At 35.2% G+C, this 22,654-nt stretch overlaps 3 protein-coding genes across 8 annotated transcripts in view; 1 reads left to right on the top strand and 2 right to left on the bottom strand.

Moving 5' to 3' along the window:
• Positions 1-11,975, bottom strand: part of LOC125646668 (uncharacterized) — a 33,660-nt gene extending 21,685 nt beyond the window's left edge. For 3 of the 6 annotated variants that reach the window (XR_008795891.1, XM_048873160.2, XM_048873162.2), the window contains exons 1-3: positions 10,251-11,975; positions 5,314-5,609; positions 3,403-3,555 (exon numbers count right to left, since the gene is read on the bottom strand). Coding sequence is in view for 4 of the 6 variants with exons in the window: in XM_048873160.2 (XP_048729117.2) it covers positions 3,403-3,555; positions 5,314-5,379 (219 nt within the window). In the remaining 2 variants the exon portion in view is untranslated. The remainder of the gene's footprint in view (positions 1-3,402; positions 3,556-5,313; positions 5,610-10,250) is intronic. The other 3 variants (XM_048873157.2, XR_007359793.2, XM_048873159.2) reach the window with 3 other exon arrangements.
• A 2,199-nt stretch (positions 11,976-14,174) lies between these two features.
• On the bottom strand, positions 14,175-19,124 carry LOC125647678 (DAZ-associated protein 2-like). Its single transcript, XM_048874448.2, has 5 exons — positions 18,854-19,124; positions 15,870-15,968; positions 15,692-15,765; positions 15,414-15,569; positions 14,175-14,807 (listed from the first exon to the last, which is right to left on the bottom strand). The coding sequence occupies exons 1-5, from the start codon at positions 18,858-18,860 to the stop codon at positions 14,676-14,678; spliced, it is 468 nt and encodes a 155-aa protein (XP_048730405.1). The 5' UTR covers positions 18,861-19,124; the 3' UTR covers positions 14,175-14,675.
• An 818-nt stretch (positions 19,125-19,942) lies between these two features.
• Positions 19,943-22,325, top strand: LOC125653863 (P2X purinoceptor 7-like). Its single transcript, XM_048883543.2, has 4 exons — positions 19,943-20,376; positions 21,242-21,463; positions 21,555-21,708; positions 22,201-22,325. Exons 1-3 carry the CDS (start codon positions 20,159-20,161, stop codon positions 21,706-21,708), a joined length of 594 nt encoding a protein of 197 aa, XP_048739500.2. The 5' UTR covers positions 19,943-20,158; the 3' UTR covers positions 22,201-22,325.
• The last annotated feature ends 329 nt before the right edge of the window (positions 22,326-22,654 follow it).

The following is a 22,654-nucleotide window of genomic DNA, read 5'->3' as shown; positions in this document are numbered from 1 at the left end:
GTTTACATTTTTGTAGTTGTATCTAATAATAAAACAGCTCAAACCAAAATTGATAATCACCATTTTTCTTTGATTAGAATATTACTCGTGCAGAAGCGGATATAAAAATAATTTCATACTTAATCTAATGGCCTAATTCAATCAGATATTATTCTTAATATGGTCAGTTTAATGTATACCAACAGCTGATATAAACAAAATTTACACTTTCATTACTTTTATCCGTATTTACATAGCTAGTCTATAGTATATGTATACATCTTGTACCCACCCAAGCGTTCAACAGAACACTAAACGCACCTCTATCACAGAAGAGCTGATATCTCGGAAGTTGCGTATTCTATACTAAGTTAGTATAGAATATACCCACCCTACCCCTGGGGTCATTGATTTCAACAACTTTGAATCTACGCTACCTGATGATGCTATTAACATGACTATTCATGGCTTTACTGTTCATAAGAACCTTTTCAAAACCAAAATGGTCCTCCATAAACTTAACCAGTGTGGAATTAAGGGTGAAATTCTGTTATATAGCAGTCTTTTCCATGGGGGTAATTTGGCATTACGCAGCTCAGTTAGGATTTTTATTTCCTTCAGAGTATATCAATAAAAATTCAGCTGGTTACATGAACTTGAACTTTTGTTCACAAATAGGGCATCTTGCTGCATACTATGTATACCCATAGTTCTCTGTCTCCGCACACGTGCAAACGAACTCTGGTGGATATTTGCATCTTGCTGTTTTCCAAAAATAAAGTGTTACATGATATTCAACTGACGTCACGGGAAATTACCATGAGGGGAATTTACGGTAGCCCAGTCACAGTCAACATATGGGTAGTATCATTTCGGTGTTTAACCATAACAAGTGTAATTATGATACCTGTGAATTTGAGGTGTAATTTTACCCCATAATCATAGTGCATTTTACTATGGAAGCCCTTAACCTAATTGCATATTGGAGAAAATCGTCATCATCTTACCTTTTCATGCACAGGGGCTCGGTTGTCAGATATTGAAGTTTTGTATTATTTGTTCCCGAATAATAAATTGAAGTTTTGCATGATTTGTGTCCGAATAATAAATTATATAAATAAAATCCACAACCAAAATCCGCCTTTTTCAAGGTTTTAAAAAAGGTGTATCATGTGTACATTAAAAAAAGTACTACTTTTTTAAATTTTTGTGTTTTTGTGTTTTCATGGGGGTAATCCAGCTACATGTATATAGCAAGGTTTGAGGGTGGAGAAGGCAAGACAAGAAGCCCATGGGCCATATTGCTCACCTGAGTCACCTTGGCCCTACTGTTGTTTATTTGAAATGTGATTTTTTTTTTACTGCCCCCGAGATCGAAGATTGGGGGGGGGGGATATTGTTTTTGTCCTGTCTGTCATTCTGTAATTCTGTCTGAAACTTTAACCTTGCTAATAACTTTTGAACAGTAAGTGTTATTCCTTGTGACAAGACCTTTTCATTGGTACCAACATTTTTAACCCTGTGACCTTGGAGTTTGACCTACTTTTTGAAAACTTTAACCTTGCTAATAACTCGACAGCTGGTGGTCAGGTACACGACAAGAGATTCAGGGGTCCTATTTGCAAACAATTCACTTTTTGATACCTATAGTACAAAAAGACAACCATGCTTTATTTGTGTTTTTTTTCAAAAGCATACAATAATCTCTGAGAAGCTCACATACCCCGGGCCCTTTTATAAACCCCAGAATCTAATATATTTGGAAGGTCAGCATGTCATTGTCACGCAAAAGCTTAACCATGCATATTTTGGTATAACTTCAAACATCTTAGAGACTTGGACAAATTTGCTTCACCAATTGAAGATTGATATCCGGAATTTTGCTAGTTCATGTAGACTAGTACCACAAAATTAGAGTTTACTTGTCTGATATGTATTTTACTAGTCTCGAACTTATGGACATGAGATCATTTCGAACTCTGAATGCCTGTTGCAATACATGACCTTTGTTTTTAAGGTCATATCTGAAAGACTCGTGATTCTCATTTCTAAATGCCGAGTGTTTGGTGAAGGAGCAATCACTACCTATGTTAATATCTATGGTTTCACAAGGCCATGGCATGAGTGGGACTCTAAACTCACAACCTAACGGTTACGAAGCGAATACTCTACCACTGAGCTACCCTGACTAGTAATTCAAGAGATATTGAATAGGTTAGGTTTCCTTAAAAGTAGGTCAAACTCCAAGGTCAAGAAACAAGGTTAAAAACTATGGTTCCATAAAAAGGGCCTGTTACAAAGAATGCACATATGAAATATGAGGGCCCTATCACTTACCATTCAAAAGTTATGAGCAAGGTTAAAGTTTTGGATGACAGACAGAACAAAAATAATATGCCACCTGACTAGAGAAAACCTTGAATCCACACAACTTATAAATACATGTATTTGGATGTGATTTAGAGTGGCCCTGCTAACTATTCTTGAAAAGAATTTAATTAAATTAATTTTCCTGTATATTCCCATACAACATTTTCACCTCCTAGTCTGACCTAGCTCACCCTACCCCTAGGGCCCCTGAATTGAAAAAACTTTAATTTGAACATCTGTAGCTGCTGACAATCATATTTAAAATATGACTAATCATGGCCTTGCTAGTGTTCAGATGAAGAGTTTTAAAGGTGTTTCCCTATAAATTCTTATGTAAAACTTTGATCCCCTATTGTGGCCCCAACCTATCCTCAGGGATAATGCTTTGAATAAGCTAGAATCTGCGGTACCTGGGGATGCTTGCATATCAGTATGAGTAATCATGGTTCTGTCATTTTTGAGAGGATTTTTAAAATATTTTTCCTATTAAATCCACATATTGTAAACATTTGATCCCTATTGAGGTCCCATCATACCTCCAGGGACCATGATCTGAAAAAACTTAAATCTACTTTATGTCTGGGGAAGCAATTTCATGTAATTTCAGCTTTTCTGGCTCAGTGATTCTTGAGAAGATCTTTTTGAAATGCCACAAAATTTTTACTTACATAATGTATCTTCCCTTGAAAAAGGGTGTGGTTCTTAATTTGAACATTTAGCTTGTACCTCTTTACTCAAACATGCGTTGTGGAAAGTTTGGTTGAAATTAACTCACAAAAAAAAATGTGGAAAAAGTACGGATGAACAGACAGACACTGGACAAAAGGTGATCAGAAAAGCTCACTTAATGAACTTTCAGCTCAAGTGAGCTAAACATAATCAACTGTCACTGAAAATATAATAATCGATTGATTTTCACTTATAATTAATAATTAGAATAACATTACCATAATTAATTTGGTCAGTATACTTAAATGACACAATAATCCTAGATCATAATATTGAACATTCAAAGAACTGTAATGTGAAAAAACTCAAAAGGTTATATCTTACAGAAATTCTTTTTTGAGATTTGGGATTAGGTCTTGCTTCAGCATCAAAGGAAGTTTTGGCAGACACTGCTTGTCCCATTTGTATGATGTTTGACAGACCATATCCTTGTGTCTCGTCAAGGGAATCATCATTCTCCTCCTCCTCCTCAATTATCTTTTGTGTGCAATGTAAACAATAAAAAAATTCAACCATTTATGATTTCTAAATAATGGGTTTTTTTACTGTGATATTCAATTACACCATTCACACATGAGTAGTCATGCACACTCACACTTGTGAAAAATATATAATATTTGCTAAAAAAAAAATAACCCATTCCATCAATTCACTGTACATTGATTAATGTAGATTACATGAGAAACACCATAGTGAAACACAGGTACTACATGTACCATCCCCTCCCCCTTTCTGATTTTGTTGTGGCAATAATTTCCTCCAAAATGTGTGGATTTCCTTACTATCTCATCCCAATTTTGATTTATGTAATTGTTTTGCAATTTTTTGAAAGCTTTCAAGAGTCAAGGCCTTCTTCCAGAATGATAAAATACATTTCGGAGATATTAATTATCACTGCAAAGAAAAATGAATCAGAAAGGGGAGGGGGCAGTAGTATCCGTACTTCAGGTGCCTGTGAGACCCTAGGGCTTTTCCTCCACCATTACATTACATTTATAGTGTAATAGCTAGAGCACCTCAGAAAATCTGTAGGTTTGAACAATAGAGAAACACAAAAATAGTATTTTCTACAATATTTTCAACAGCAAGACACCCATGTGCCACAATGATCACCTAAATCACCATGGCAATATGTTATTCTTCAGAAAATTATTAAATTATATTTTACCCTTATTCCCACTAAAAATTTTGACCCTATATTATGACCATGTTATGGGGTCATGACTTAACTAAACTTGAATCAACACAACACAGGAGATATTTCAATATCAATTATAATATAGTTTATGATCATGGCTTTGCTGTTCTAAAAAGCTTTTTAAAGACTTTTTATATGTCTTCGTGTATTGCAAAATTTCATCCCTGATTTTAGCCATTGAAGGTCCTTAATTTGAAAAGAAAAAATCTTGAAATTAATACACCACTTGGGAATATTTGCATATTGATGATATATTGTGGCCCTGCTACTCTCGAAAAGAATTTCTTAAAATTCCCTACATATTCTGATATAAAACTTTCAATCCCTACTTTAGTTCCACCCTTGCACTATTAAGTTGCCACGAGGTCTGATCAAATAATGAATCTGCACTACATTAAAAGCTTGCATGTTGATATGATTAATAATGGCCAGTGACTCTTGAAAAGGGGATGTTTCAATGATGTTTTATGCATATATTCCCATGTAAATTTTTTATCCCTCACTTAATGGCCTCACCCTACCTCCAAGGACCATGATTCAAACAAACTTGAATCTGCACTACCTGAGGATGCTTGGATATCAATAAGTCCTGTTGTTTTTGAGAACAACAATTTTTTTTCCAATTTCCCATCTGTTGTTATGTAAACATTAAGGCCCTACCCTATATCCCCCAGGGCCATAATTTGAATATACGAAGTAGAATCTGCAATACTTAATAGCATTCTTGCATGAAGACAGTATGTCTTCACAACTGACATTAAAAGCATGCTCTATACAGTAACAGACTCCATTACCAAAAATTACAAGTCCGTACTTTTGATGTTGACATTTTTGAGAGCAAGATATTTAAATCAGCACATAATATAAAATATATCCATTGTCCAATTCCAGAAAGGTGTCCTGAACATTTCATAGAAGTCTGGATTATCACTATTTTCTCTGTACGCATCAATGATGTTTGATACATCATCCTAAATAGTAATATCAATCAAACATTCAGAGACGTATAATATTTAAAAAGATCAAGTTTATCTTACAGAAATTCCTTGTTGAGATATGCCATCAGGTCTTGCTTCAGCAGTAATGGAAGCTGCCTGCCCCATTTGTGTTGAGAGATGGTGCAATTGAATTGAAATTCGTAATTGCAATTATCTGTAATGATGATGCGCGAATTACAGTCTCTTTTTTTATCCCAATGTATTTGTCTTTTATTTTATCAATGTATTTGTAATTGAGTTTATTTTTCAATTACAAGTAAATGAATGCATTCAAATACATGTTAATTAAAATGTGTGTAATTGCAATTACTTTTCAATTACATGTCCTTGTCTCCCTGAAAGTAAAAGCATTGAAAGACACAGGAATTCCTTGTCTGAAAATAGTAATCATGAATTCATAGACATTATCTTGGATCATATGAGCTCTCTGATTGATCCTGTAGTGTAACAATTTAAACATTCCCTACAATAATTTTTATACAATATCTACAAAAACCTAAATTGCATCCAAAATAATTTCTACAATATTTGTTTTAATGTATCCTCCATTTTCAATGGTAAGAATGTATGAGATGAGAATCAAAACCTAACAAGACCTCCGCAACTAGTGGGCATATCCCCTCACAATGAGTGTCTACCAGCTTTTTCTATGAAGTCCCATAGTGACCTTGACCATTGGATCCCAAAATCAATAAGGTTCTTCCTCTCTTGTTGAAGCTACATGTGAAGTATCAAATAAATCCAGACACAAATGTGGCCTAGTAGCTGTGAAGTGTCTAAAAGCTCGGTGTTATACACACACAAACTCTCTCACACAGTCACCCACACATGTATGGTCCATTACTCTATCCAAATTAAATTGTGAGGGGATAAAATTTTCATAGCTTAGTAATATGCAGAATAGACTTTCTTCAGAAGATAATATCCCCAATACATCTATGGCTAACCTCTAATTGACATTACATAGTAATTATCATAATACACTTTTACATGTAATTGAGATATTTGTTTTGGATATAATTTTAGCTCCACCCTGAAACCAAACTCTTAACCCCCCCCCCCTTTTTTTTTGGTAAAGGACTACTTACTCCTTCTAAATATCTACATGTATTTAGTTTAATTCAAATTAGTATAAATAGCATTAAAGCAGCTGATATCATTTATATGTTTTTCACATGTACACAACTGTACACTATATATACATACCAAGTTTGGCCCCACCCTGGAATCAGAACCTCTACCCCAGGGATCATGAAATTTACAATTTTGGTAGAGGCCTAGCTTTCTGCACTAATTATCACTATATGCATTTAGTTTTTCTTAAAGATATGTTGTTGTAGAGAAGAAGATTTTTGAGAAATGGTCAATTTTTGCCCCGCCCCTAAGGCCCTAGGAGAGTAGGAGTCCTGTAATTTACAATTTATGTCCCCCTTGTCCCAAAGATGCTTAAATATCAAATTTGAAAGGAATTGGAATGGCAGTTATCAAGATTCTAGTTAAAAATGATTGTATTAATGTTCACATATATTTACATGTAATAACCGATCATCTCGACCCCATCCTTTTAATTTAGTATCAATAGCACTAAAGAAGACTAGATATTTTTAAAGTATTTTACACATAAACACTACATATATATACCAAGTTTGGCCCCAACATGGAGTCAGAACTTCTACCCCAGGGATCATGAAAGTTACAATTTTGGTAGAGGCCTTCCTCCTCTACATTACTTAATGTATTTAGTGTGTCTTATACATGTGCTCTTGTATCTAGAAGATTTTGAAAATTGTTTATTTTTTGGTAGTTTTTGTCCTGCCCCTAAGGCCCAAAGAGCCCTGAAATTCATTATTTATGTCCCCCTTGTCCAAATGATGCTTCATGCATACCAAATTTGAAAAGAATTGGAATGGTAGTTATCAAGATCCGCGAATTAAAAAATGTTCAATTGTTAACAGACAACAATTAACCAAATGCAGCAAGTCACTCATGTGACCTAAAAATACATAAATTTGGATGAGCTCATTGGGCTGTTTTCAATGTGAGTGCATACAATTTTAGATTAGGGACACTGTTCTCTTCGCCCCAGTCTGATTAAAATCAAACCTCTAATTTAATTTCCTCAGTATATATAGACAGTTGCTGTGACTATCTGTATATTATATTGAGCAATTAAGTGATTCAAGGTTTTATTTTAATCAGATTGACTTGGCCTGCCCTATATAATCAATTATTACTTCAATACGCCAGTTTCGAGATTAGAACTTTCCTGTGTAGGAGGTGCATTTAGTGGAACTTTGAATGTTACAAGTGGGACAGAGTGGATCTTACAGTCAGTGAGAAAGATGATATAAAATGTAATTAAAACCGACTTCTCTTTAAATACTTAAATTTAAATGTATGAAATATGAAATACTATCAAAAGAAATGTTTTACTAAAGTGGGAACATAAATACAAATGCCATATTTGCAAGTAAAATCCTAAGATATGATACTAGGTAGGTGCAACGAAATAATGTGATATTTAATAAGAATTCCAAGTATTTTAAAATTACTATTTAAACACTTATCATTTACTTAGATTGTGTATCAGTCGAAATCGGGTAAATGCCGCATATGCAAGGTGAAGATAACGAACAGTGATCAATCTCATAACTCCTACAAGCAATACAAAATAGATAGTTGGGCAAACACGGACCCCTGGACACACCTGAGGTGGGATCAGGTGCCTAGCTAGGAGGAGTAAGCATCCCCTGTCGACCGGTCACACCCGTCGTGAGCCCCATATCCTGATCAGGTAAACGGAGTCATCCGCAGTCAAAATCAGTGTGCCAAGAACGGCTTAACAATCGGTATGAAACACGTCAGACAGCATTTGACCCAATGCGAGGTTGTATTGACGAACTAGATCATTATAACGACCATAGAATTTGCGAAATGCTGACTTCAATCGAGACTGTTGAAATCCCTGTACCATCAACTTGTTTGTCAGTAGCTTACCTCGATTTAAAAACTGACTATACCCAGAACAAGCTCTTGCATATCAAATCAGTTGAGATATATAAACACCATATGCAGGTGATAATGGAATATTGCTACATAAATGTGGGAAGTTGACGATGGAGAAGCTGAAATCATCCCGTTTGTCATACAGTTGAGTTGTCAGTTGATAAACTTACTAAGCACATGCATTCACTTATGCAGCGATGAATATTTGTCCCACTCCTGTATGTGAACAAGTTGTTTTTTCACCTTACAATGTATGAGAGTTCTCCAAAGAGAAATAACTCGGATCGACGTATCTCGAAACCGGCGTATTGAAGAGAGAATTCAATTATTGCATTAACTGATATAATGTTCACAGCATTTCATTTGATTCAGAAGAAAATCGAGCATTAATTTAATTATTGCATGCAATTTGAATTGATGTGTGCTATTCCTTTTAAGGTGGCTCACTACACCCTGAAATAGTTTCTCAAATCAGTACAAATTGATTTAATCATAAAAGATATAATGATATATATATTAATAAGTATATATGCCAAAAAGGCAGAAAAATATGCAAATTTGCATAAAAACATGATTTTCAAAAAAAAAAGTATTTCAACGCATATGAACAAAATACTCTGGCAGATTTGAACTCAAGATCTGCAGTCCACTAGCCCAATGCTTTAACCACTGAGCTACGATGATAGACATGCAATATTCAAACAAATTGATCGATATAATAATTTCACAAAACATTTAAATCGCAATCTTGTGACGTAGTGTCATAAAGAGTGTAGTGAGTTACCTTAAGGTGGCTCACTACACCTTGAAAGAGTTTATCGAATAAGCACGAAATGATTTAATGATCATTAAACTTAAGATATATAGTATGTTCATATAATTATGTAAAACAGGCAAAAAAATACTATGCATTTTTTGAAGGAAAAAAACACATGATTTTCATTAATTGTCTTTTGAATTGCATTCCAAGGTCTGTATTTCTTTAATTTCTCAGCAAAATTCGTTTATAATTCCTTTTAATTAGAGCTTTTAAAACTATTTTGATCCACCTCAATGTTTTAAAATAGTCTCGAAGCCAAAAACATATTGCAATTGCACATGCTCAAAATCTGGTATTAGGCAGGTGTACTATCTCGGATTTACGTCCAGTATTACGTTCCTTTGTGAAATTCAATTTATGCCGGCCTAAATTTTGGCGTAAATAATAGTTATTCGGCTTAAGTTACGCCCTTAAAAAACACCTTTTTGTGAAACGGGCCCCTGATTTAGTGAGCTACCTTAATTAACTAAATCAAATATTGATATCATTAATAATTTATTTCAAAATAGCAACAATTCAATTATTGTGCACATTAATTCAGCAGCATACATGTAATTATACAAATTCAATTATAATTTAATTTAATTGATGTGAGCAATAATTGTTTTAGAGAATTGAGAGCAAAACTTAATTGTGTAATCAGTTAGAGTTATATATATTCAATTCAACATACCCACAATATTGAATTAATTATCTCTTTCATTGAATTGTTGTTGTTTTTTTAATTTGGTATCAAAAGTATTTCAAGATGACGTATCATGAAAGAATATATATATATATATATATATATATATATATATATATATATATATGCTTTCAGAAACAAATAAAACCAATTTCCGAAAATTTCATTCCAAAGGTCCACATTTGCTTGACACAACTCAAAGTGTTTTAGGGCCACCTCCTACCCTGCTTACTGGGTGCAAAGTGAATCTCAAAGCTAGAGGCAATTATGGTACGAAAAAACCTCGGTACAAAGTGGTCAGGGTATGAAGTGACCCTGTATTCTAGACAAATGCAGGTTGCTTGTAAACTTGAACTCCCAATACTCTTTGACTTCTAAAAACATTCTTAGTGCATCACAATTCATTATAAAATATTTTGGTGCATGACAAGCTTTCGGTATCATTTTATACTCATTTTGTCTTACCTCACACTACGTTGTTTACCACAAACGTCTGGATGATCAAGACTAGGTCCGAAAATGAGGCTGATCTGACCAAGGCGTGCTTGACAACATGAAATTTTTCTCAATCTCTACCCAGAGTTATGGGGGAGACTAGCTATATATCCAGTCAATCCATTTCACAATTTAAATTTTCGTGAATATAAAAAAAAAAGCGAATGTTCTAGCATTATTCACTAACTAATACGTCTTACGGTGTGACCGTGTTTGGGGGCGAAGCAAAAAGTATTGGTCTATTTATATTCATGACTAGATTAAAAATTCCCAACTTATCCGGACGTGTACAGACAGCTGTCAAATCCTCTTAACCATCTAGCCTGGTTCCCGAGACCTTCCGATGTGCAAGCATTATTCATGTGTATTGATTAATATTATGTATAATGTTGTATAAATATGTTTGAGTCGATTTCAAAGAGCCTATATAGATATATATTAGCTTTTGTAAATATGCAGCAGGCTCTACTAGGCCTACTTGACTTGATTCACACTGCTTGTCTCTATGTATGGGTATAGCAGAGGTAATTGACGTTTTAAGTCTATATCATAATAATAATAATAATAAAATTCTTTCTGTCAACAAAGTATTCATACATTCATGTAGGTTGTTGACAGAAAGACATTTTTTTTAAAAATTGAATTATCAATTTAATGTTGCCAGTGATAGAAAGTACTTATCATCTCGCAGTGGGCAAAACAAAACAAAATGGGAAAAGTAGTTAGGAAAAAGACAACATCAACTCTAATCTCGGTTGAGATTCAGCCAAGCCGAATCTCAGCCGAGATTACATCAACTCAAGTTTAAATTGGCTAACATCGAATGTGGGAGGTTTTGCTCGGAACTGACGGAAGATATTTTATCTGCAAGGCTGTCAAGAGTTTCTTCGCATGACAACTTGAAATTGTAAGCTCATATAGACAATATAGTTTACTATTAGTTATAGATGGTGAAGCCCTAGAGGTGAAGACCACTGACCGAATAGCGGAGCTCTCCCTATATATAGGTGTGGCAGTCAGCCGGGTTCGATCGCCGGCGGCCAGATAGCTCAGTTGATGGAGCACCTGACTAGAGAATTCAGGGGGCTTGGGTTCAAATCCCGGTCTGGTCTGTTGCATTTTCTCCCTTCCTGTTACATCTGGTGCCGTGACCAGCCCCTGGAATAGCTATGACGTCACAGCCTACTGCACTACGTTACGAAGGCCTCAATATGCGGTGAAGTATGAAGCGCGAGCTCGAGGACTTATGTACTAAGGCTACCCCTGGAACTGACATGTTCACGAAAATGCCTGCCAACGGATTAAGATCTTGGGTTGATGTTTTCGAGTGCGAGGGCATTTAAGAAGGGAGGAATGTACATTGTAGCGGTCAACCATATTTGATGGCAGTTAGCTCAGTACTCCCGGGTTCAAATCCTGGTCTAGTTCATTGCATTTTCTCCTTTCTGGTTACATTTGGTGCCGTTGACCACCCCTGGCCTGGAGGTTATAAAATTCAAAGGCACCTGAAGTATAGATATTACTAACCCCCCCCCCCCCTTTATAAAAAAAAAAAATTTGTGGCTATAATTTCTCTGAAATGTGTGAATTCCCAGTCTATCTCATCCCTCTTTCGATTCATGTAATCGTTTCACGCTTTTTGTAAGCTTTAGAGATTGGCCTTCTACCGGTATAATAAATATATATATATATGTATACGTATCGGAGAAATTATTGCCACAAAAAAAATTATCAAAATAAAGGGGGGTAGTAATATTCATGCCTGTGGTAGAATTACCATACTCATACTCAACCATGTTTGTTTTGAGTACAACTCTGAGCAAGCTCCAAAAATCTCGAGCATGTACTCCATATGAGTATGATAATGATTTTATGAAAGTTTATTAAATGGTCACTTTTGAGTACGAGTACGATTTAGAGCACAGAGTTTGAGTATGAGAACGTGCTCAAAACATTTTATAAACTCCAGACATGGACTTGCAGGTGAAAGTCTTGCCAGGGGCAAAAGAACCTGGGTTGTGTGTCTTCGAGACAATTTAAGGAGGGAGGAATGTTGCGGTCAGCGGGGTTCGATCGCCGGTGGCCAGATAGCTCAGTTGATAGAGCACCTGACTAGAGATTCAGGGGGCCCGGGTTCCAATCCTGGTCTGGTCCGTTGCAGTTTCTCGTTTCCGGTTACATAGGTAAGATGTACATGTTTTAAAAGAAAATTTATATAGAAAACTCCGATGAAAAATTCAACATTACTCATGGAACTCAAAATTTTGGTCAAAATGGCGTTGATTCTAATGTAAGCGCAAGGACATGTATTTCGCAATTTTAAATATATATATAATCCAAATAGAAAGAGTTGATATCACACAGTCAAAATAATTCAATTAAAAAAGCAGGAAAATCTACAGTTCCAAAATATATTTAAATCACTAGCGCTTTCTGGATTTTAACATCCATCCTCAGGTGAATACAAATTTTAAATAATGAATACAAAGTTGTTTATCTTAGAGACGTCTATTGTGACGTCATGATAGTCTTTGCGAGGAGGGAATAGATACATGACGTCATAATACAAAAGTTCGGGAAAGGTGACTTGGACAAAATAAACATGAACATTTACATGATAAAAGTTGATGAATTAAGAGGTTTTTAACAATCAGAATTTTTCATATATGCATTGATTAAAGTTTGTTTAGTTTAGGAGAAAACAGTTTAATGAAATAATTTTCTTTAGCAAGTCTCATGGACGTTGATTCTATTCTAAGTTTATAAAATGGAAATACGCTGTAGTTGCCTCTAGCACAGGTGTCAAAGTGTTCGCTGCATGGAGTATTTCTTGTACTGGGATCGTTAATTTGTTGGCGATGGACACGCATCCTCGCTGTTAGTCGTGTTCCGGTTTGACTCGGAATATATTGGACATATATATTTTATAATTTTATATAAATTTATTTTAAAAATATTTATATGGTTCTCGAGAAGATTTTCTCATTATATTTGTAACTATGTAAAACTTTCTTTTCTGACCCAGTGGTTCTTGAGATTTTTCCTTTATATTTGTATGTAAAACTTTGATCCCCTTTTGTGGCCCCATCTTACCCCCTGGGGTCATGATTTTAACAAACTTGAATCGGCTCTATATCAGGAAGCTTTCATATGGAATTTTTTGATTTGTACTTTCCTGGCCCAGTGGTTCTTGAGAAGATGACTTTAAAGGATTTTATCTATATACATTGTATTCGCATGTAAAACTGTAATCCCCCATTATAGCCCCACCTACACCCGGGGTTGTGATTTTAACAATCTTGAATCTGCACTATGTCAGGAAACTTTCATGTAAATTTCAGCTCTTCTGGCCCAGTGGTTCTTGAGAAGATTTTTAATTGACCCCACCCTATTTTTGTGTTATCTCCCCTTTCAAGGGGACATGACCCTTCATTTGAACAAACCTCAAAGCCCTTCACCCAAGGATGCTTTTTGTCAAGTTTGGTTAAAATTGGCCCAGTGGTTCCGGAGAAGAAGTCATAAATGTAAAAAGTCTACAGACAGACAACAGGCAATCAGAAAAGCTCACTTGAACTTTCAACTCAGGTGAGCTAAAAAGCTTTCACCACAATGAAGATTGTGATTGTAGGTGGAATATTGGTCATTCCTCCTGAATAGAGTGTGCTAGTTTTGGAATATTTCATAGTGTGGTAAGGCTGCTTGTGATTTTGAGAGTTCTGAATCAATTGCTCAAAGACTTATCAAAGGGAGCTGGAATCTTCATCAGACATTGAAACATCATTTCATTATTTAAATCCATGAAATAGCATATATTATTTTAACCTTTGATATTTTATCATATCATTTGTAAAGTTATCTGCCTTTCCTTTCAAATGACAACAAAATCCAATTCCATTCCTGATTTATAAAAACAAGTTTATTATACATACACTACATGTATAAATATGTTATGATCATCACAGTATCTTGAAAATACATGTAAACTGACAATAAATGGAGTACTCAGTATATACATCCTAACTGCCTGTACACAGTGCTAGACACTTATGAAGAAAACGATTAAAAAAAATTGAAGGAAATATGAAAAATTAAAAACAAAACAACAAAAAAGAATAACAAGTCTTCACATATATCTCATAGGAAAATGTCTGTATAAAATAACTGAGAGGAACTTCTACTGTGGAAATTAAGTATACCTGGCAGTGTTACCAGTGGTGCTGAACAGTAGCGAGTTTGCATGGTGTTAATTAGACTATCCTAAATCATCTACATTCATCTGGAAACTGCAATAATGTTCTACATAGACAATTCCTGTTATCATGGACAATGAGAATAACTTTTTAATTTCTATCCCTCTGGACACTGTCTGATTGTCTGTTAGTGAACCCTTCCTATCTACAATCCTCCCCATGTGTAGCCACCCCCTGTCCCTGAGAACCAGTCTGCCTTCTGCTGGGTGGCTACCACCGGACGTCCCTGCATCACTGCCTGCTGCGCAGCTGTTGGCATGTATCCTGGGGGTGGTGGCTAAAATACCAAAAACGGCCATTACTTTCTCATAAACATATTCTTAATATTAAGTAGGAATTTACCTATTGATGGTTTCTAATATTTCTTAATTAGAATGATTCGTTTGTAATTCCTATTTTATGATAGTTGAAATCGACACTTCTTTTAATTATCTCCTTGAAATTATTGTTTTACTTTTATCAGTCTATACATAAAATCAGCTTCATTGCCTTTAACATTAAAACCGTAACAGTGGACAGGTAAGATATCGTCAATGAAGTGTCATGGACATTTATAAACATCCAATGAATAGTACACAATACCTGTACCAGCCATTTAAATTTTCCAAGGAACGTCCACGTGTAATTACTTTCTACTTGATTGGCAGCTTGAATACACAAGGCTTACTTCAAGTTATCAACGTACGATTTAATGAAATGTGTACAACAAGAACTAGATTTTATTTCTAGAGATTAAGAACTTTGAAATTTCTTTTTAAAACTTGGGCCTGTTATGCTAATATTAAAATTTCAGAATGTAGGGGCCCATGTTGCTTATAAACAGAAATCATGAAGAAACATTCCTGTAAAGAATTGTAGTGGGAAAAAGCAAAGATTTTCTTACAGGAATTCTGGGTTGAGATATGCCATCAAATCTTGCTCCAGCATCAAAGGAAGCCATGGCGGATTGCTGTCCAGTTTGTACAATGCCTGACCGGCCCTGTCCTGTTAGCACGACATTTTGCTGCATCTGATGGGGATACACTTGGTATCCTTGCATCTGTAAGACCATGATAATGGTTAAATTGTGTGCAAAATCAAATTTAAAAATTTTTTTTACAGTTACACAAAGTGATACAAAGTTTTTACTAAGTATGACACACTACCTGATGTAAAACTTACCTGTTGTGGAGGAGCTTGAGCACTGTAGGGAGGAGGGGCCTCATTAGGAGAACTATACATAGGTGGCGCTGTCGCTGTCAGAAAACAGAAGTTATTATTTTCAATAACCAAGTTTTAAAAAAGGTGACATTTTGAAAATAACAGAGAAGGACAATGATTATTTGATAGATGTACTCACGTTGCCAGGCTTGCATTTGTGGCTGAGCTTGGGGATAAGCAAACTGAATGTTGCTTTGTTGTACCGGATATGAGCGAGGCTGTGTGGGATATCCTTTACCTATAGTGACAGATAATCAAATGTCTGTTAAACTGTGTCAAAGTACCACATAGGCCATTGAAAAGCATTGGATCTATTGGTAGATGCTCTGTCTAATTGAAGACCTACATGTACTGGTAATTGAAGACTTAGGGATGAACCACAGTATAGTAAGATTTTCTGTAGGTCTCCAATTACCTGGACATCTTCAATTAGATATGCCCATCAGTAGATATGTCAAGAAATAGGGAATTGTTTACAAGTGAAACTTGTGTACCCAGGCCGGGAATGCTCTTTATACCGGTAATCTTTAGTAGAAAATTTACATGAAGGGTACAGTACAGATAGTTGGGAAATGAAAGTAAGAATTCCCTGTAAGCTATATATACAATGTCAACTGATAACAGAAACAGAGTCCATTAACTGGAATGGTGCTGTAAAAACGGGTGGCGCACAAAATGAATGGAATGGCGCCTATATTTTCATGTTCAAATATTATTTGCACATAGCGCATAGAAACTATAGGTAATTTTGCACTTTATAAATGAATAAAATAATAATAATAAAAATTATATAAATGAATATTTGCAGTTGTTTTCATAACATTTCCTCTGATGACCACATTTGGGATCGATCTATATGAGGTACATTGTAAAACCCAAATTTGGTTGGTTTTTTTTTTTACAACAGAAGAGAGGGTGCCGGGTTTTATTGGTGGTGATGTTCCTGTAGGACTGCCTTATATCCCTCTAGTGTCTGCATGCATGACTGAGTCTGGTAGGTAGTTCCAGTGTATACACATCGACAAAAATTGAAATTTTATATGTTTTCTTATTCTATCATAAGTTCACTATCCAGGGATTTTTTTACCCCTTGAATCCAGGGGCCTGGGCCTTCAACTTTGGGGAAAATAGTGATGTTTGATTGATTGGGAAATTTGTTTCATACAAATAAATAAGAAAAACAAGCAAAAAGTTAACCATTTGATATTTTATCAACAATGTGGCTGGCTTAAACAAGCTTTAATTTCCTGTATTTGGCAAAGAAAAAACTGTCACAAATTTTTTGCATCAGAGTGGCACAGAGGTTGGATGTTCCCTCATGGCATATTCTCATCAAAGCATCCATCATTCGGGAATTTTTTAGGCATCCGTTTGCGAAAAACACCTACTTTTCAGCATTGGGAATGGGGTTGAATTTCGGCCCTCTACAGACTTAAAAATCCTTGCTATCTTATCTAGTATTTCTATGATCCCACAATTGAGATGACATTTTGCACATGGGGCATTTTGGAAATCAAGCAATTATAATGATTTGGGATTCCTTCCTAAAGTGTGGAATCTTTTATATAATTGTACACATTCTCATCCTTATCAGTTTTATAGACAATATATAACCATTACACACTGCACAGACACACTCTTGGAGGAAGTTGACAGTGTCATATATCTAGGCGTGACCATCCACCACAAGCTCTGTTGGAACCAAACAAAATTTCCATAAATCCAAGCCTCACATTAGATCAATGGATTATTAGACTATGGTCTGGCCAACATTGGAATATGCTAGCACAGTGTGAAATCCACACCATCAGGTCCGCAGTACAACAAAGGATGTCCGCTTTGTCACAAACAAGTACATGTCCCAGGCTGCATGACTACCAAGTGCACCAGGAGACAGTAGAAAAAAAGGGATGTGTTGAAGTTCAACAACCAAGAGTAACAAGGCCTTGAAGGGAGGTTTATAACTTCCTATATTTCCCCTGCACCATCAGAGACTGGAACGAATTAGCATGTTCTGTGAGGACATCCAAACCCTCGTCCATAGCACAGGTGTTTGGTTCATAATATATGATTATTTACTGTACATATGTATAAGGTTAGATGTGTATTCATATATTAGAGGGCAAAGCCCTCTCACGGCCCGAAGGGCCGTGAGAGCGGAGCTCTCCCTATAGGTAACACGTATATACATGTTTAAAAGGAAAATATAGGGAAATAATGAAAAATTAAACCATACCTATGGAACTTGAAAAGTTTGGTACTAATGACGTCGATTCGAATATTATCGCGTGGACATGTATTTCTCCATTTTGAATCTCGTCTACCCTAGTTCATGTCGTTCTGAGATGTTACATAAAATTCGTAAAAGCATGTAAATCTTATTTTCTTAATCATGTATAATCACTCCACGATTAACGCCATGTTTGTTGTTGTGGTTCAAACGCTATGTTTGTAAATTTCCTATATAACGACGCTGAATATGACGTCACAATGTACAGTTTACATCAATTGCGTTATATTTCCCGCGTTCAATATGTAGGCGGATCAAATATCCAAAATTATGATGCTTTGATACAGTTCCGTCCTCGTGCTAACTTCGGGTTGTCTTTGTTCTGTTTTGGATATAGATACCAATTCCAAAATTTGTTTGCTTCGCCCTCAAACACGGTCACGCCGTAAAACATATTATGACCCAAGCACCTGTGGTCCATAGAGGCGTTCTGCATGCTGCTTCATGGTATGGTATAGATCCTTACTATCATTATTACTGACAAAATTGCCTGTTCTTTAATATGCCTTATGGATACAGGCTGAATCGTCTCAGTAGTGTAGTGTATGGGGTCTATACCATACCATCCCTAATAAATAAGACAAAGTTACCGGTTCCTGTGCTTTTGCTCTCCAATAGATTTGTATTGTACATTTCATTTCAATTTCTATATTGAAAACCTCTCTCTCACTCCGTTGAACTGTTCAGACTTTTGTCACAGTTGTGTTGGACACCTTAACAAGTGATTGGATTCGACACCGTTACAAAATTATCTAGGTAGATCGAGTTACAATACTTATTGCAACCAACTGTCGATATATCACTTTGTTAATCACTATGAGTCTTTGACTTACCTGACATTTTCTTTTCTTTCTGTTCCTGAACTAATGGCAGCTCAACTATAAATACCTTTGTTTACAATAGGGAATTACGAAATACGGAAACCTAGAAACTGAAGTTCGGATAAAACCGGAAATACATTCGTTCAATTTTCCAATACTGTATTCAAAGAATATCATAAACAGCATTAATACTGTGAAATAATATATATAATATTTCAATCGTTTAATTAAATGGCTGAATTCCATTTTTTTCCTTATTATGTCAAATTTTCTTTACAATCCGTAATTGTTTAGAAGTTGCGACTTTAACATGGTCATTAATCGGAACACGAAAATCGTCATCAAATCCTCGTCATATGACAGTGAAGCATTGGACGGATTTAGAAATAGGTTATGATACGCGATGTTTTGCCGTAGTTTGAAAATTAAAAGTATATTTAGAGATACATGTGGTATATTTTAACCCCCATCCTTCAAAAGTTTGGACGAAAAACACCATTGCTACGAAAGCCGATTAGTACTAATAAACATCAAGAATTTTTCTCTCTTTTGTAATCAAGATATCTCTTTAAAATAAGATATATCTCTTTAAATTAGAGAGGAATAAATAGTAAAACGGCTTATTGTCATATTCCTAAACTTCACAAAAACCCTTACAAAGAAAGATGCATGAATATGAGTTACCGTGTGTATGTCCTATACTGGATTCCTAAACTTCATTAAAACCCTTACAAAGATACATTGCTGGATCCAGTAAATGTCCTACCAAGCCCCTATTTTTGTTCCTCACGAAAATATTAACAGATGTGAAGGAGAAACTTCAAACGTACTGTGCGACTACATATGCCAGAAGTGGTGTAAATCAAATGTGGATTCTAAAAAAAAATTTAAGAACTTTTAGTAAACTTGAAATCACAAAACTTTTCTCAAATCAACAACATTAAAATATATGACTTTTCAACTCCTTACACGACCATTCCTCACGATAAATTAAAGACTAGACTTTTTGACATCATAGACAGTTGCTTCGTCAACAAAAATGGAAAACGCAAATATTCCTATCTAGTGATCAGTCATCCCAAAAAATTTACTTTGTTAAAGAGTCCGTGAAGTCAAAGTCAAAGTTTTGATTAATTGGTGTAGAATAACACGAAAGTCAATATCCCAAAATTTTACAGTCAATATAGCGGCGATAAGGAAATTATTCCCGTTCAAAGTTGTCGATTTTCGCACCTGATTAAAACCAATCAAGGCAACTTCCGGTTGTACTATTATTAGCAAAATACTTGCGTGACGTCACTTTACATCAGCTTTGAAATGGCAACTGTAAACGATAGCAGCGTAACCTCGGATTCTTCGTCGGATATTGACCTACACATGTCATTTGAGATATCATCCTTCGAAGAAGAACACGAGGAACATCAGCAGGACATAGTCCCATATCGGTTTGAACCTGAAGCGACTGATCTTAGCGAATCGGATGGTTCAAGCGAAGACGAAGTCGACGACCAGCACAGACTAGAAAATACAGATTGGTACAACTTTCCCTATCTTTTATTTGTTACCCATGTAATTAAATTGATAAAATATATCTATAAACTTTATAACTTCACAGCTTATGCGTGTAGAAAAAAAATAATTGTATCCACGCTATTGAAAACGTTTGGCCATTGATCAGGTCCAGCACAGTTTCTTCATTTAGCTCTCATTATAAACGTAATTATAATAGCTTGATTAAGCTAGATTAGATTGAATTTGTTAAGTGTAGTGGCGTAGCCAAGAAGTCGCATGACAATTTTTGAACGTGTTTTTACTTTGAAGTGACCACAACACTGTCCTGATTAGAGTTCATAACAAAAAGTCAATCATTTTAAGAATGTTAATGAAAAGAAAATTTCTTCTGTGTTGTTAACTGTCCACTACCCTGTGTGCGTTGAAACATACATGTAGATAACAGGGTTTTGACAAAATATGAGGAAATGGGTATATATTATAGTATAATAGTACCCATTTGCTCATACTGTGTCAAAACCCCGTGGATAAGTATGATGACTTTACAATTTGGAATTCGATCGCCAATCCATTATTATTTTGATCCTTGTTAACTTTTATTTTATTCTGATGATTGGATAAATGTTGCTCAACAACTTTTAAAATAATCCTCAACAATCAAAATACTGAAGGATCAGTTTAAGAATTATTTTTTTGTTTACAATGTGTTGTATTGACATCAAGGAAATTGCTAAATAAAGAGAGTGCTGCACCTGGTAATCATGTAATTAAGCTGCCATGTAATATTTTACCTGCTTTTCTATTTGTCTTCAGGAAATTAATTCATAGCAAATACTTCATTAACTAATGATTCAGTAATACATGTTGATAATGCAATTACAATTTTAGGTGCAATTGTGGATCATGCACACCCATGCCCACAGCATTAGAAAGCAAATGCTGCTCTGAAATTTCACAGATTGTCGAGAAAATTGAGTCTTATAGTGATGATTTAACCTGCATTACAAGACATCCTGGATTCCAGACTGTTTGTCTAGACGTCTTTGTCCTGGAGACTGCATACTACCAGTATCGTTCTCAGTATGGAGATATACAGAACAGCATGAATGAGTAAGAATGACGTTTTATTATCAATAATTATTAGGAATTCAACAAAAGTGGTGTATTCAGTTGTGTAACAATTTATACATTTTTATCATAGGAGAAACAGATATACCGCATATCGTCAACTAGCTCGTTGGTGTTGGGGCTACTTAGGAAAGAGTGTTCGAGTTCCCCTCCCCTCCTGTGCAGTAACAAAGATCCGTGAGACATTCAGCTCAGAGGAGTATCACGGATATCAAGACCCAGAATGAGTAAGCATAATTTGACTCAAAGTAAAACATTTTTTAAAAAGTTTAAAAAAAGCAATATTTCTCATGATGAAAAAAATATTTATAATATTATACAAAAGTTAAAAACATAAGCAAGAAAAAGAACACTAAAAATAAAAAAATATCTGTAAAGATATCTATTTTTTTAATTAGAATAATTTAAATCAATGAAAGCATCAGCTACAAAATAAATCCTGCACCCAGGAATGGGATGTGGGCCCTGCTTACATGTTTCCATGTCTTTAATGACTATACAAGGGGAATTATTTACACTATAGCTACATACTATGACACTAAAAATAAAGCAATCTAATACTAAGTTATTTACATATGCAATATACTACACAACTATATACATGATGGACGTGATAAAGTTTTGTTCATCGCACATGTTCATCACACTTCTCTTCTATACTGGTGTCTCTTTCCTCCTAAAACGAGATCTGAAATGCTGCACTGCCTCACTTTTTTCAGGATGCACAAAGTTACTGCAAAGTGGTGGTGGCTGTATTTCTGGCAAGCAGGAGACAGGTGGTTGATGGGGTGATGTAGCATCAACTGAAGCTTCCATGGATGCGAATGTCTCAGTCATCAATGAAGTTGCATACCCTGAAATGAAGTCAATATGCAATAACTGTGTCATATGAGAATCTTAATTTCTACTCTTCTAGGTGCTCATTGTTTTCCATAAATTCAAATTAAATTTTTTAAATTCTTTATACTGTTTCTATTTTATTGGTATATATATATATAGACTTTATTTAGGCATTCCCATTAGTCAAGAGAGGGAGAGAGAAAAAGAGGAGAGGAAAGGAGTATTGTTGTAGTACCATATGTTGAATCTACAGTTCTCTTTCGCACACTGTACTCTCCATGCTTAAACTTGGGAAAGCTGATCTTGAACTGCATGTTCCCTTCCTTTGTAGCA

This window comes from Ostrea edulis, chromosome 6, assembly GCF_947568905.1.
Source record: "Ostrea edulis chromosome 6, xbOstEdul1.1, whole genome shotgun sequence".
Classification (NCBI taxonomy): Eukaryota; Metazoa; Mollusca; class Bivalvia; order Ostreida; family Ostreidae; genus Ostrea; species Ostrea edulis.
Note: the sequence above shows the minus strand (reverse complement) of the source record. Positions and strands in the feature narration are given on the sequence as shown.

Bases quoted from the DNA above. Each gene is read 5' to 3' on its own strand.
- LOC125647678 (XM_048874448.2), bottom strand. The intron at 15,766-15,869 runs GTGAGTACATCT...GTTTTCTGACAG, and splicing joins ACAAATGCAAGCCTGGCAAC to CGACAGCGCCACCTATGTAT. The intron at 15,570-15,691 runs GTAAGTTTTACA...ATGGTCTTACAG, and splicing joins CTCAAGCTCCTCCACAACAG to ATGCAAGGATACCAAGTGTA.
- LOC125653863 (XM_048883543.2), top strand. From the start codon at position 20,159: ATGGCAACTGTAAACGATAGCAGCGTAACCTCGGATTCTTCGTCGGAT. The intron at 20,377-21,241 runs GTACAACTTTCC...TTACAATTTTAG, and splicing joins AGACTAGAAAATACAGATTG to GTGCAATTGTGGATCATGCA. The intron at 21,464-21,554 runs GTAAGAATGACG...TTTTTATCATAG, and splicing joins ATACAGAACAGCATGAATGA to GAGAAACAGATATACCGCAT.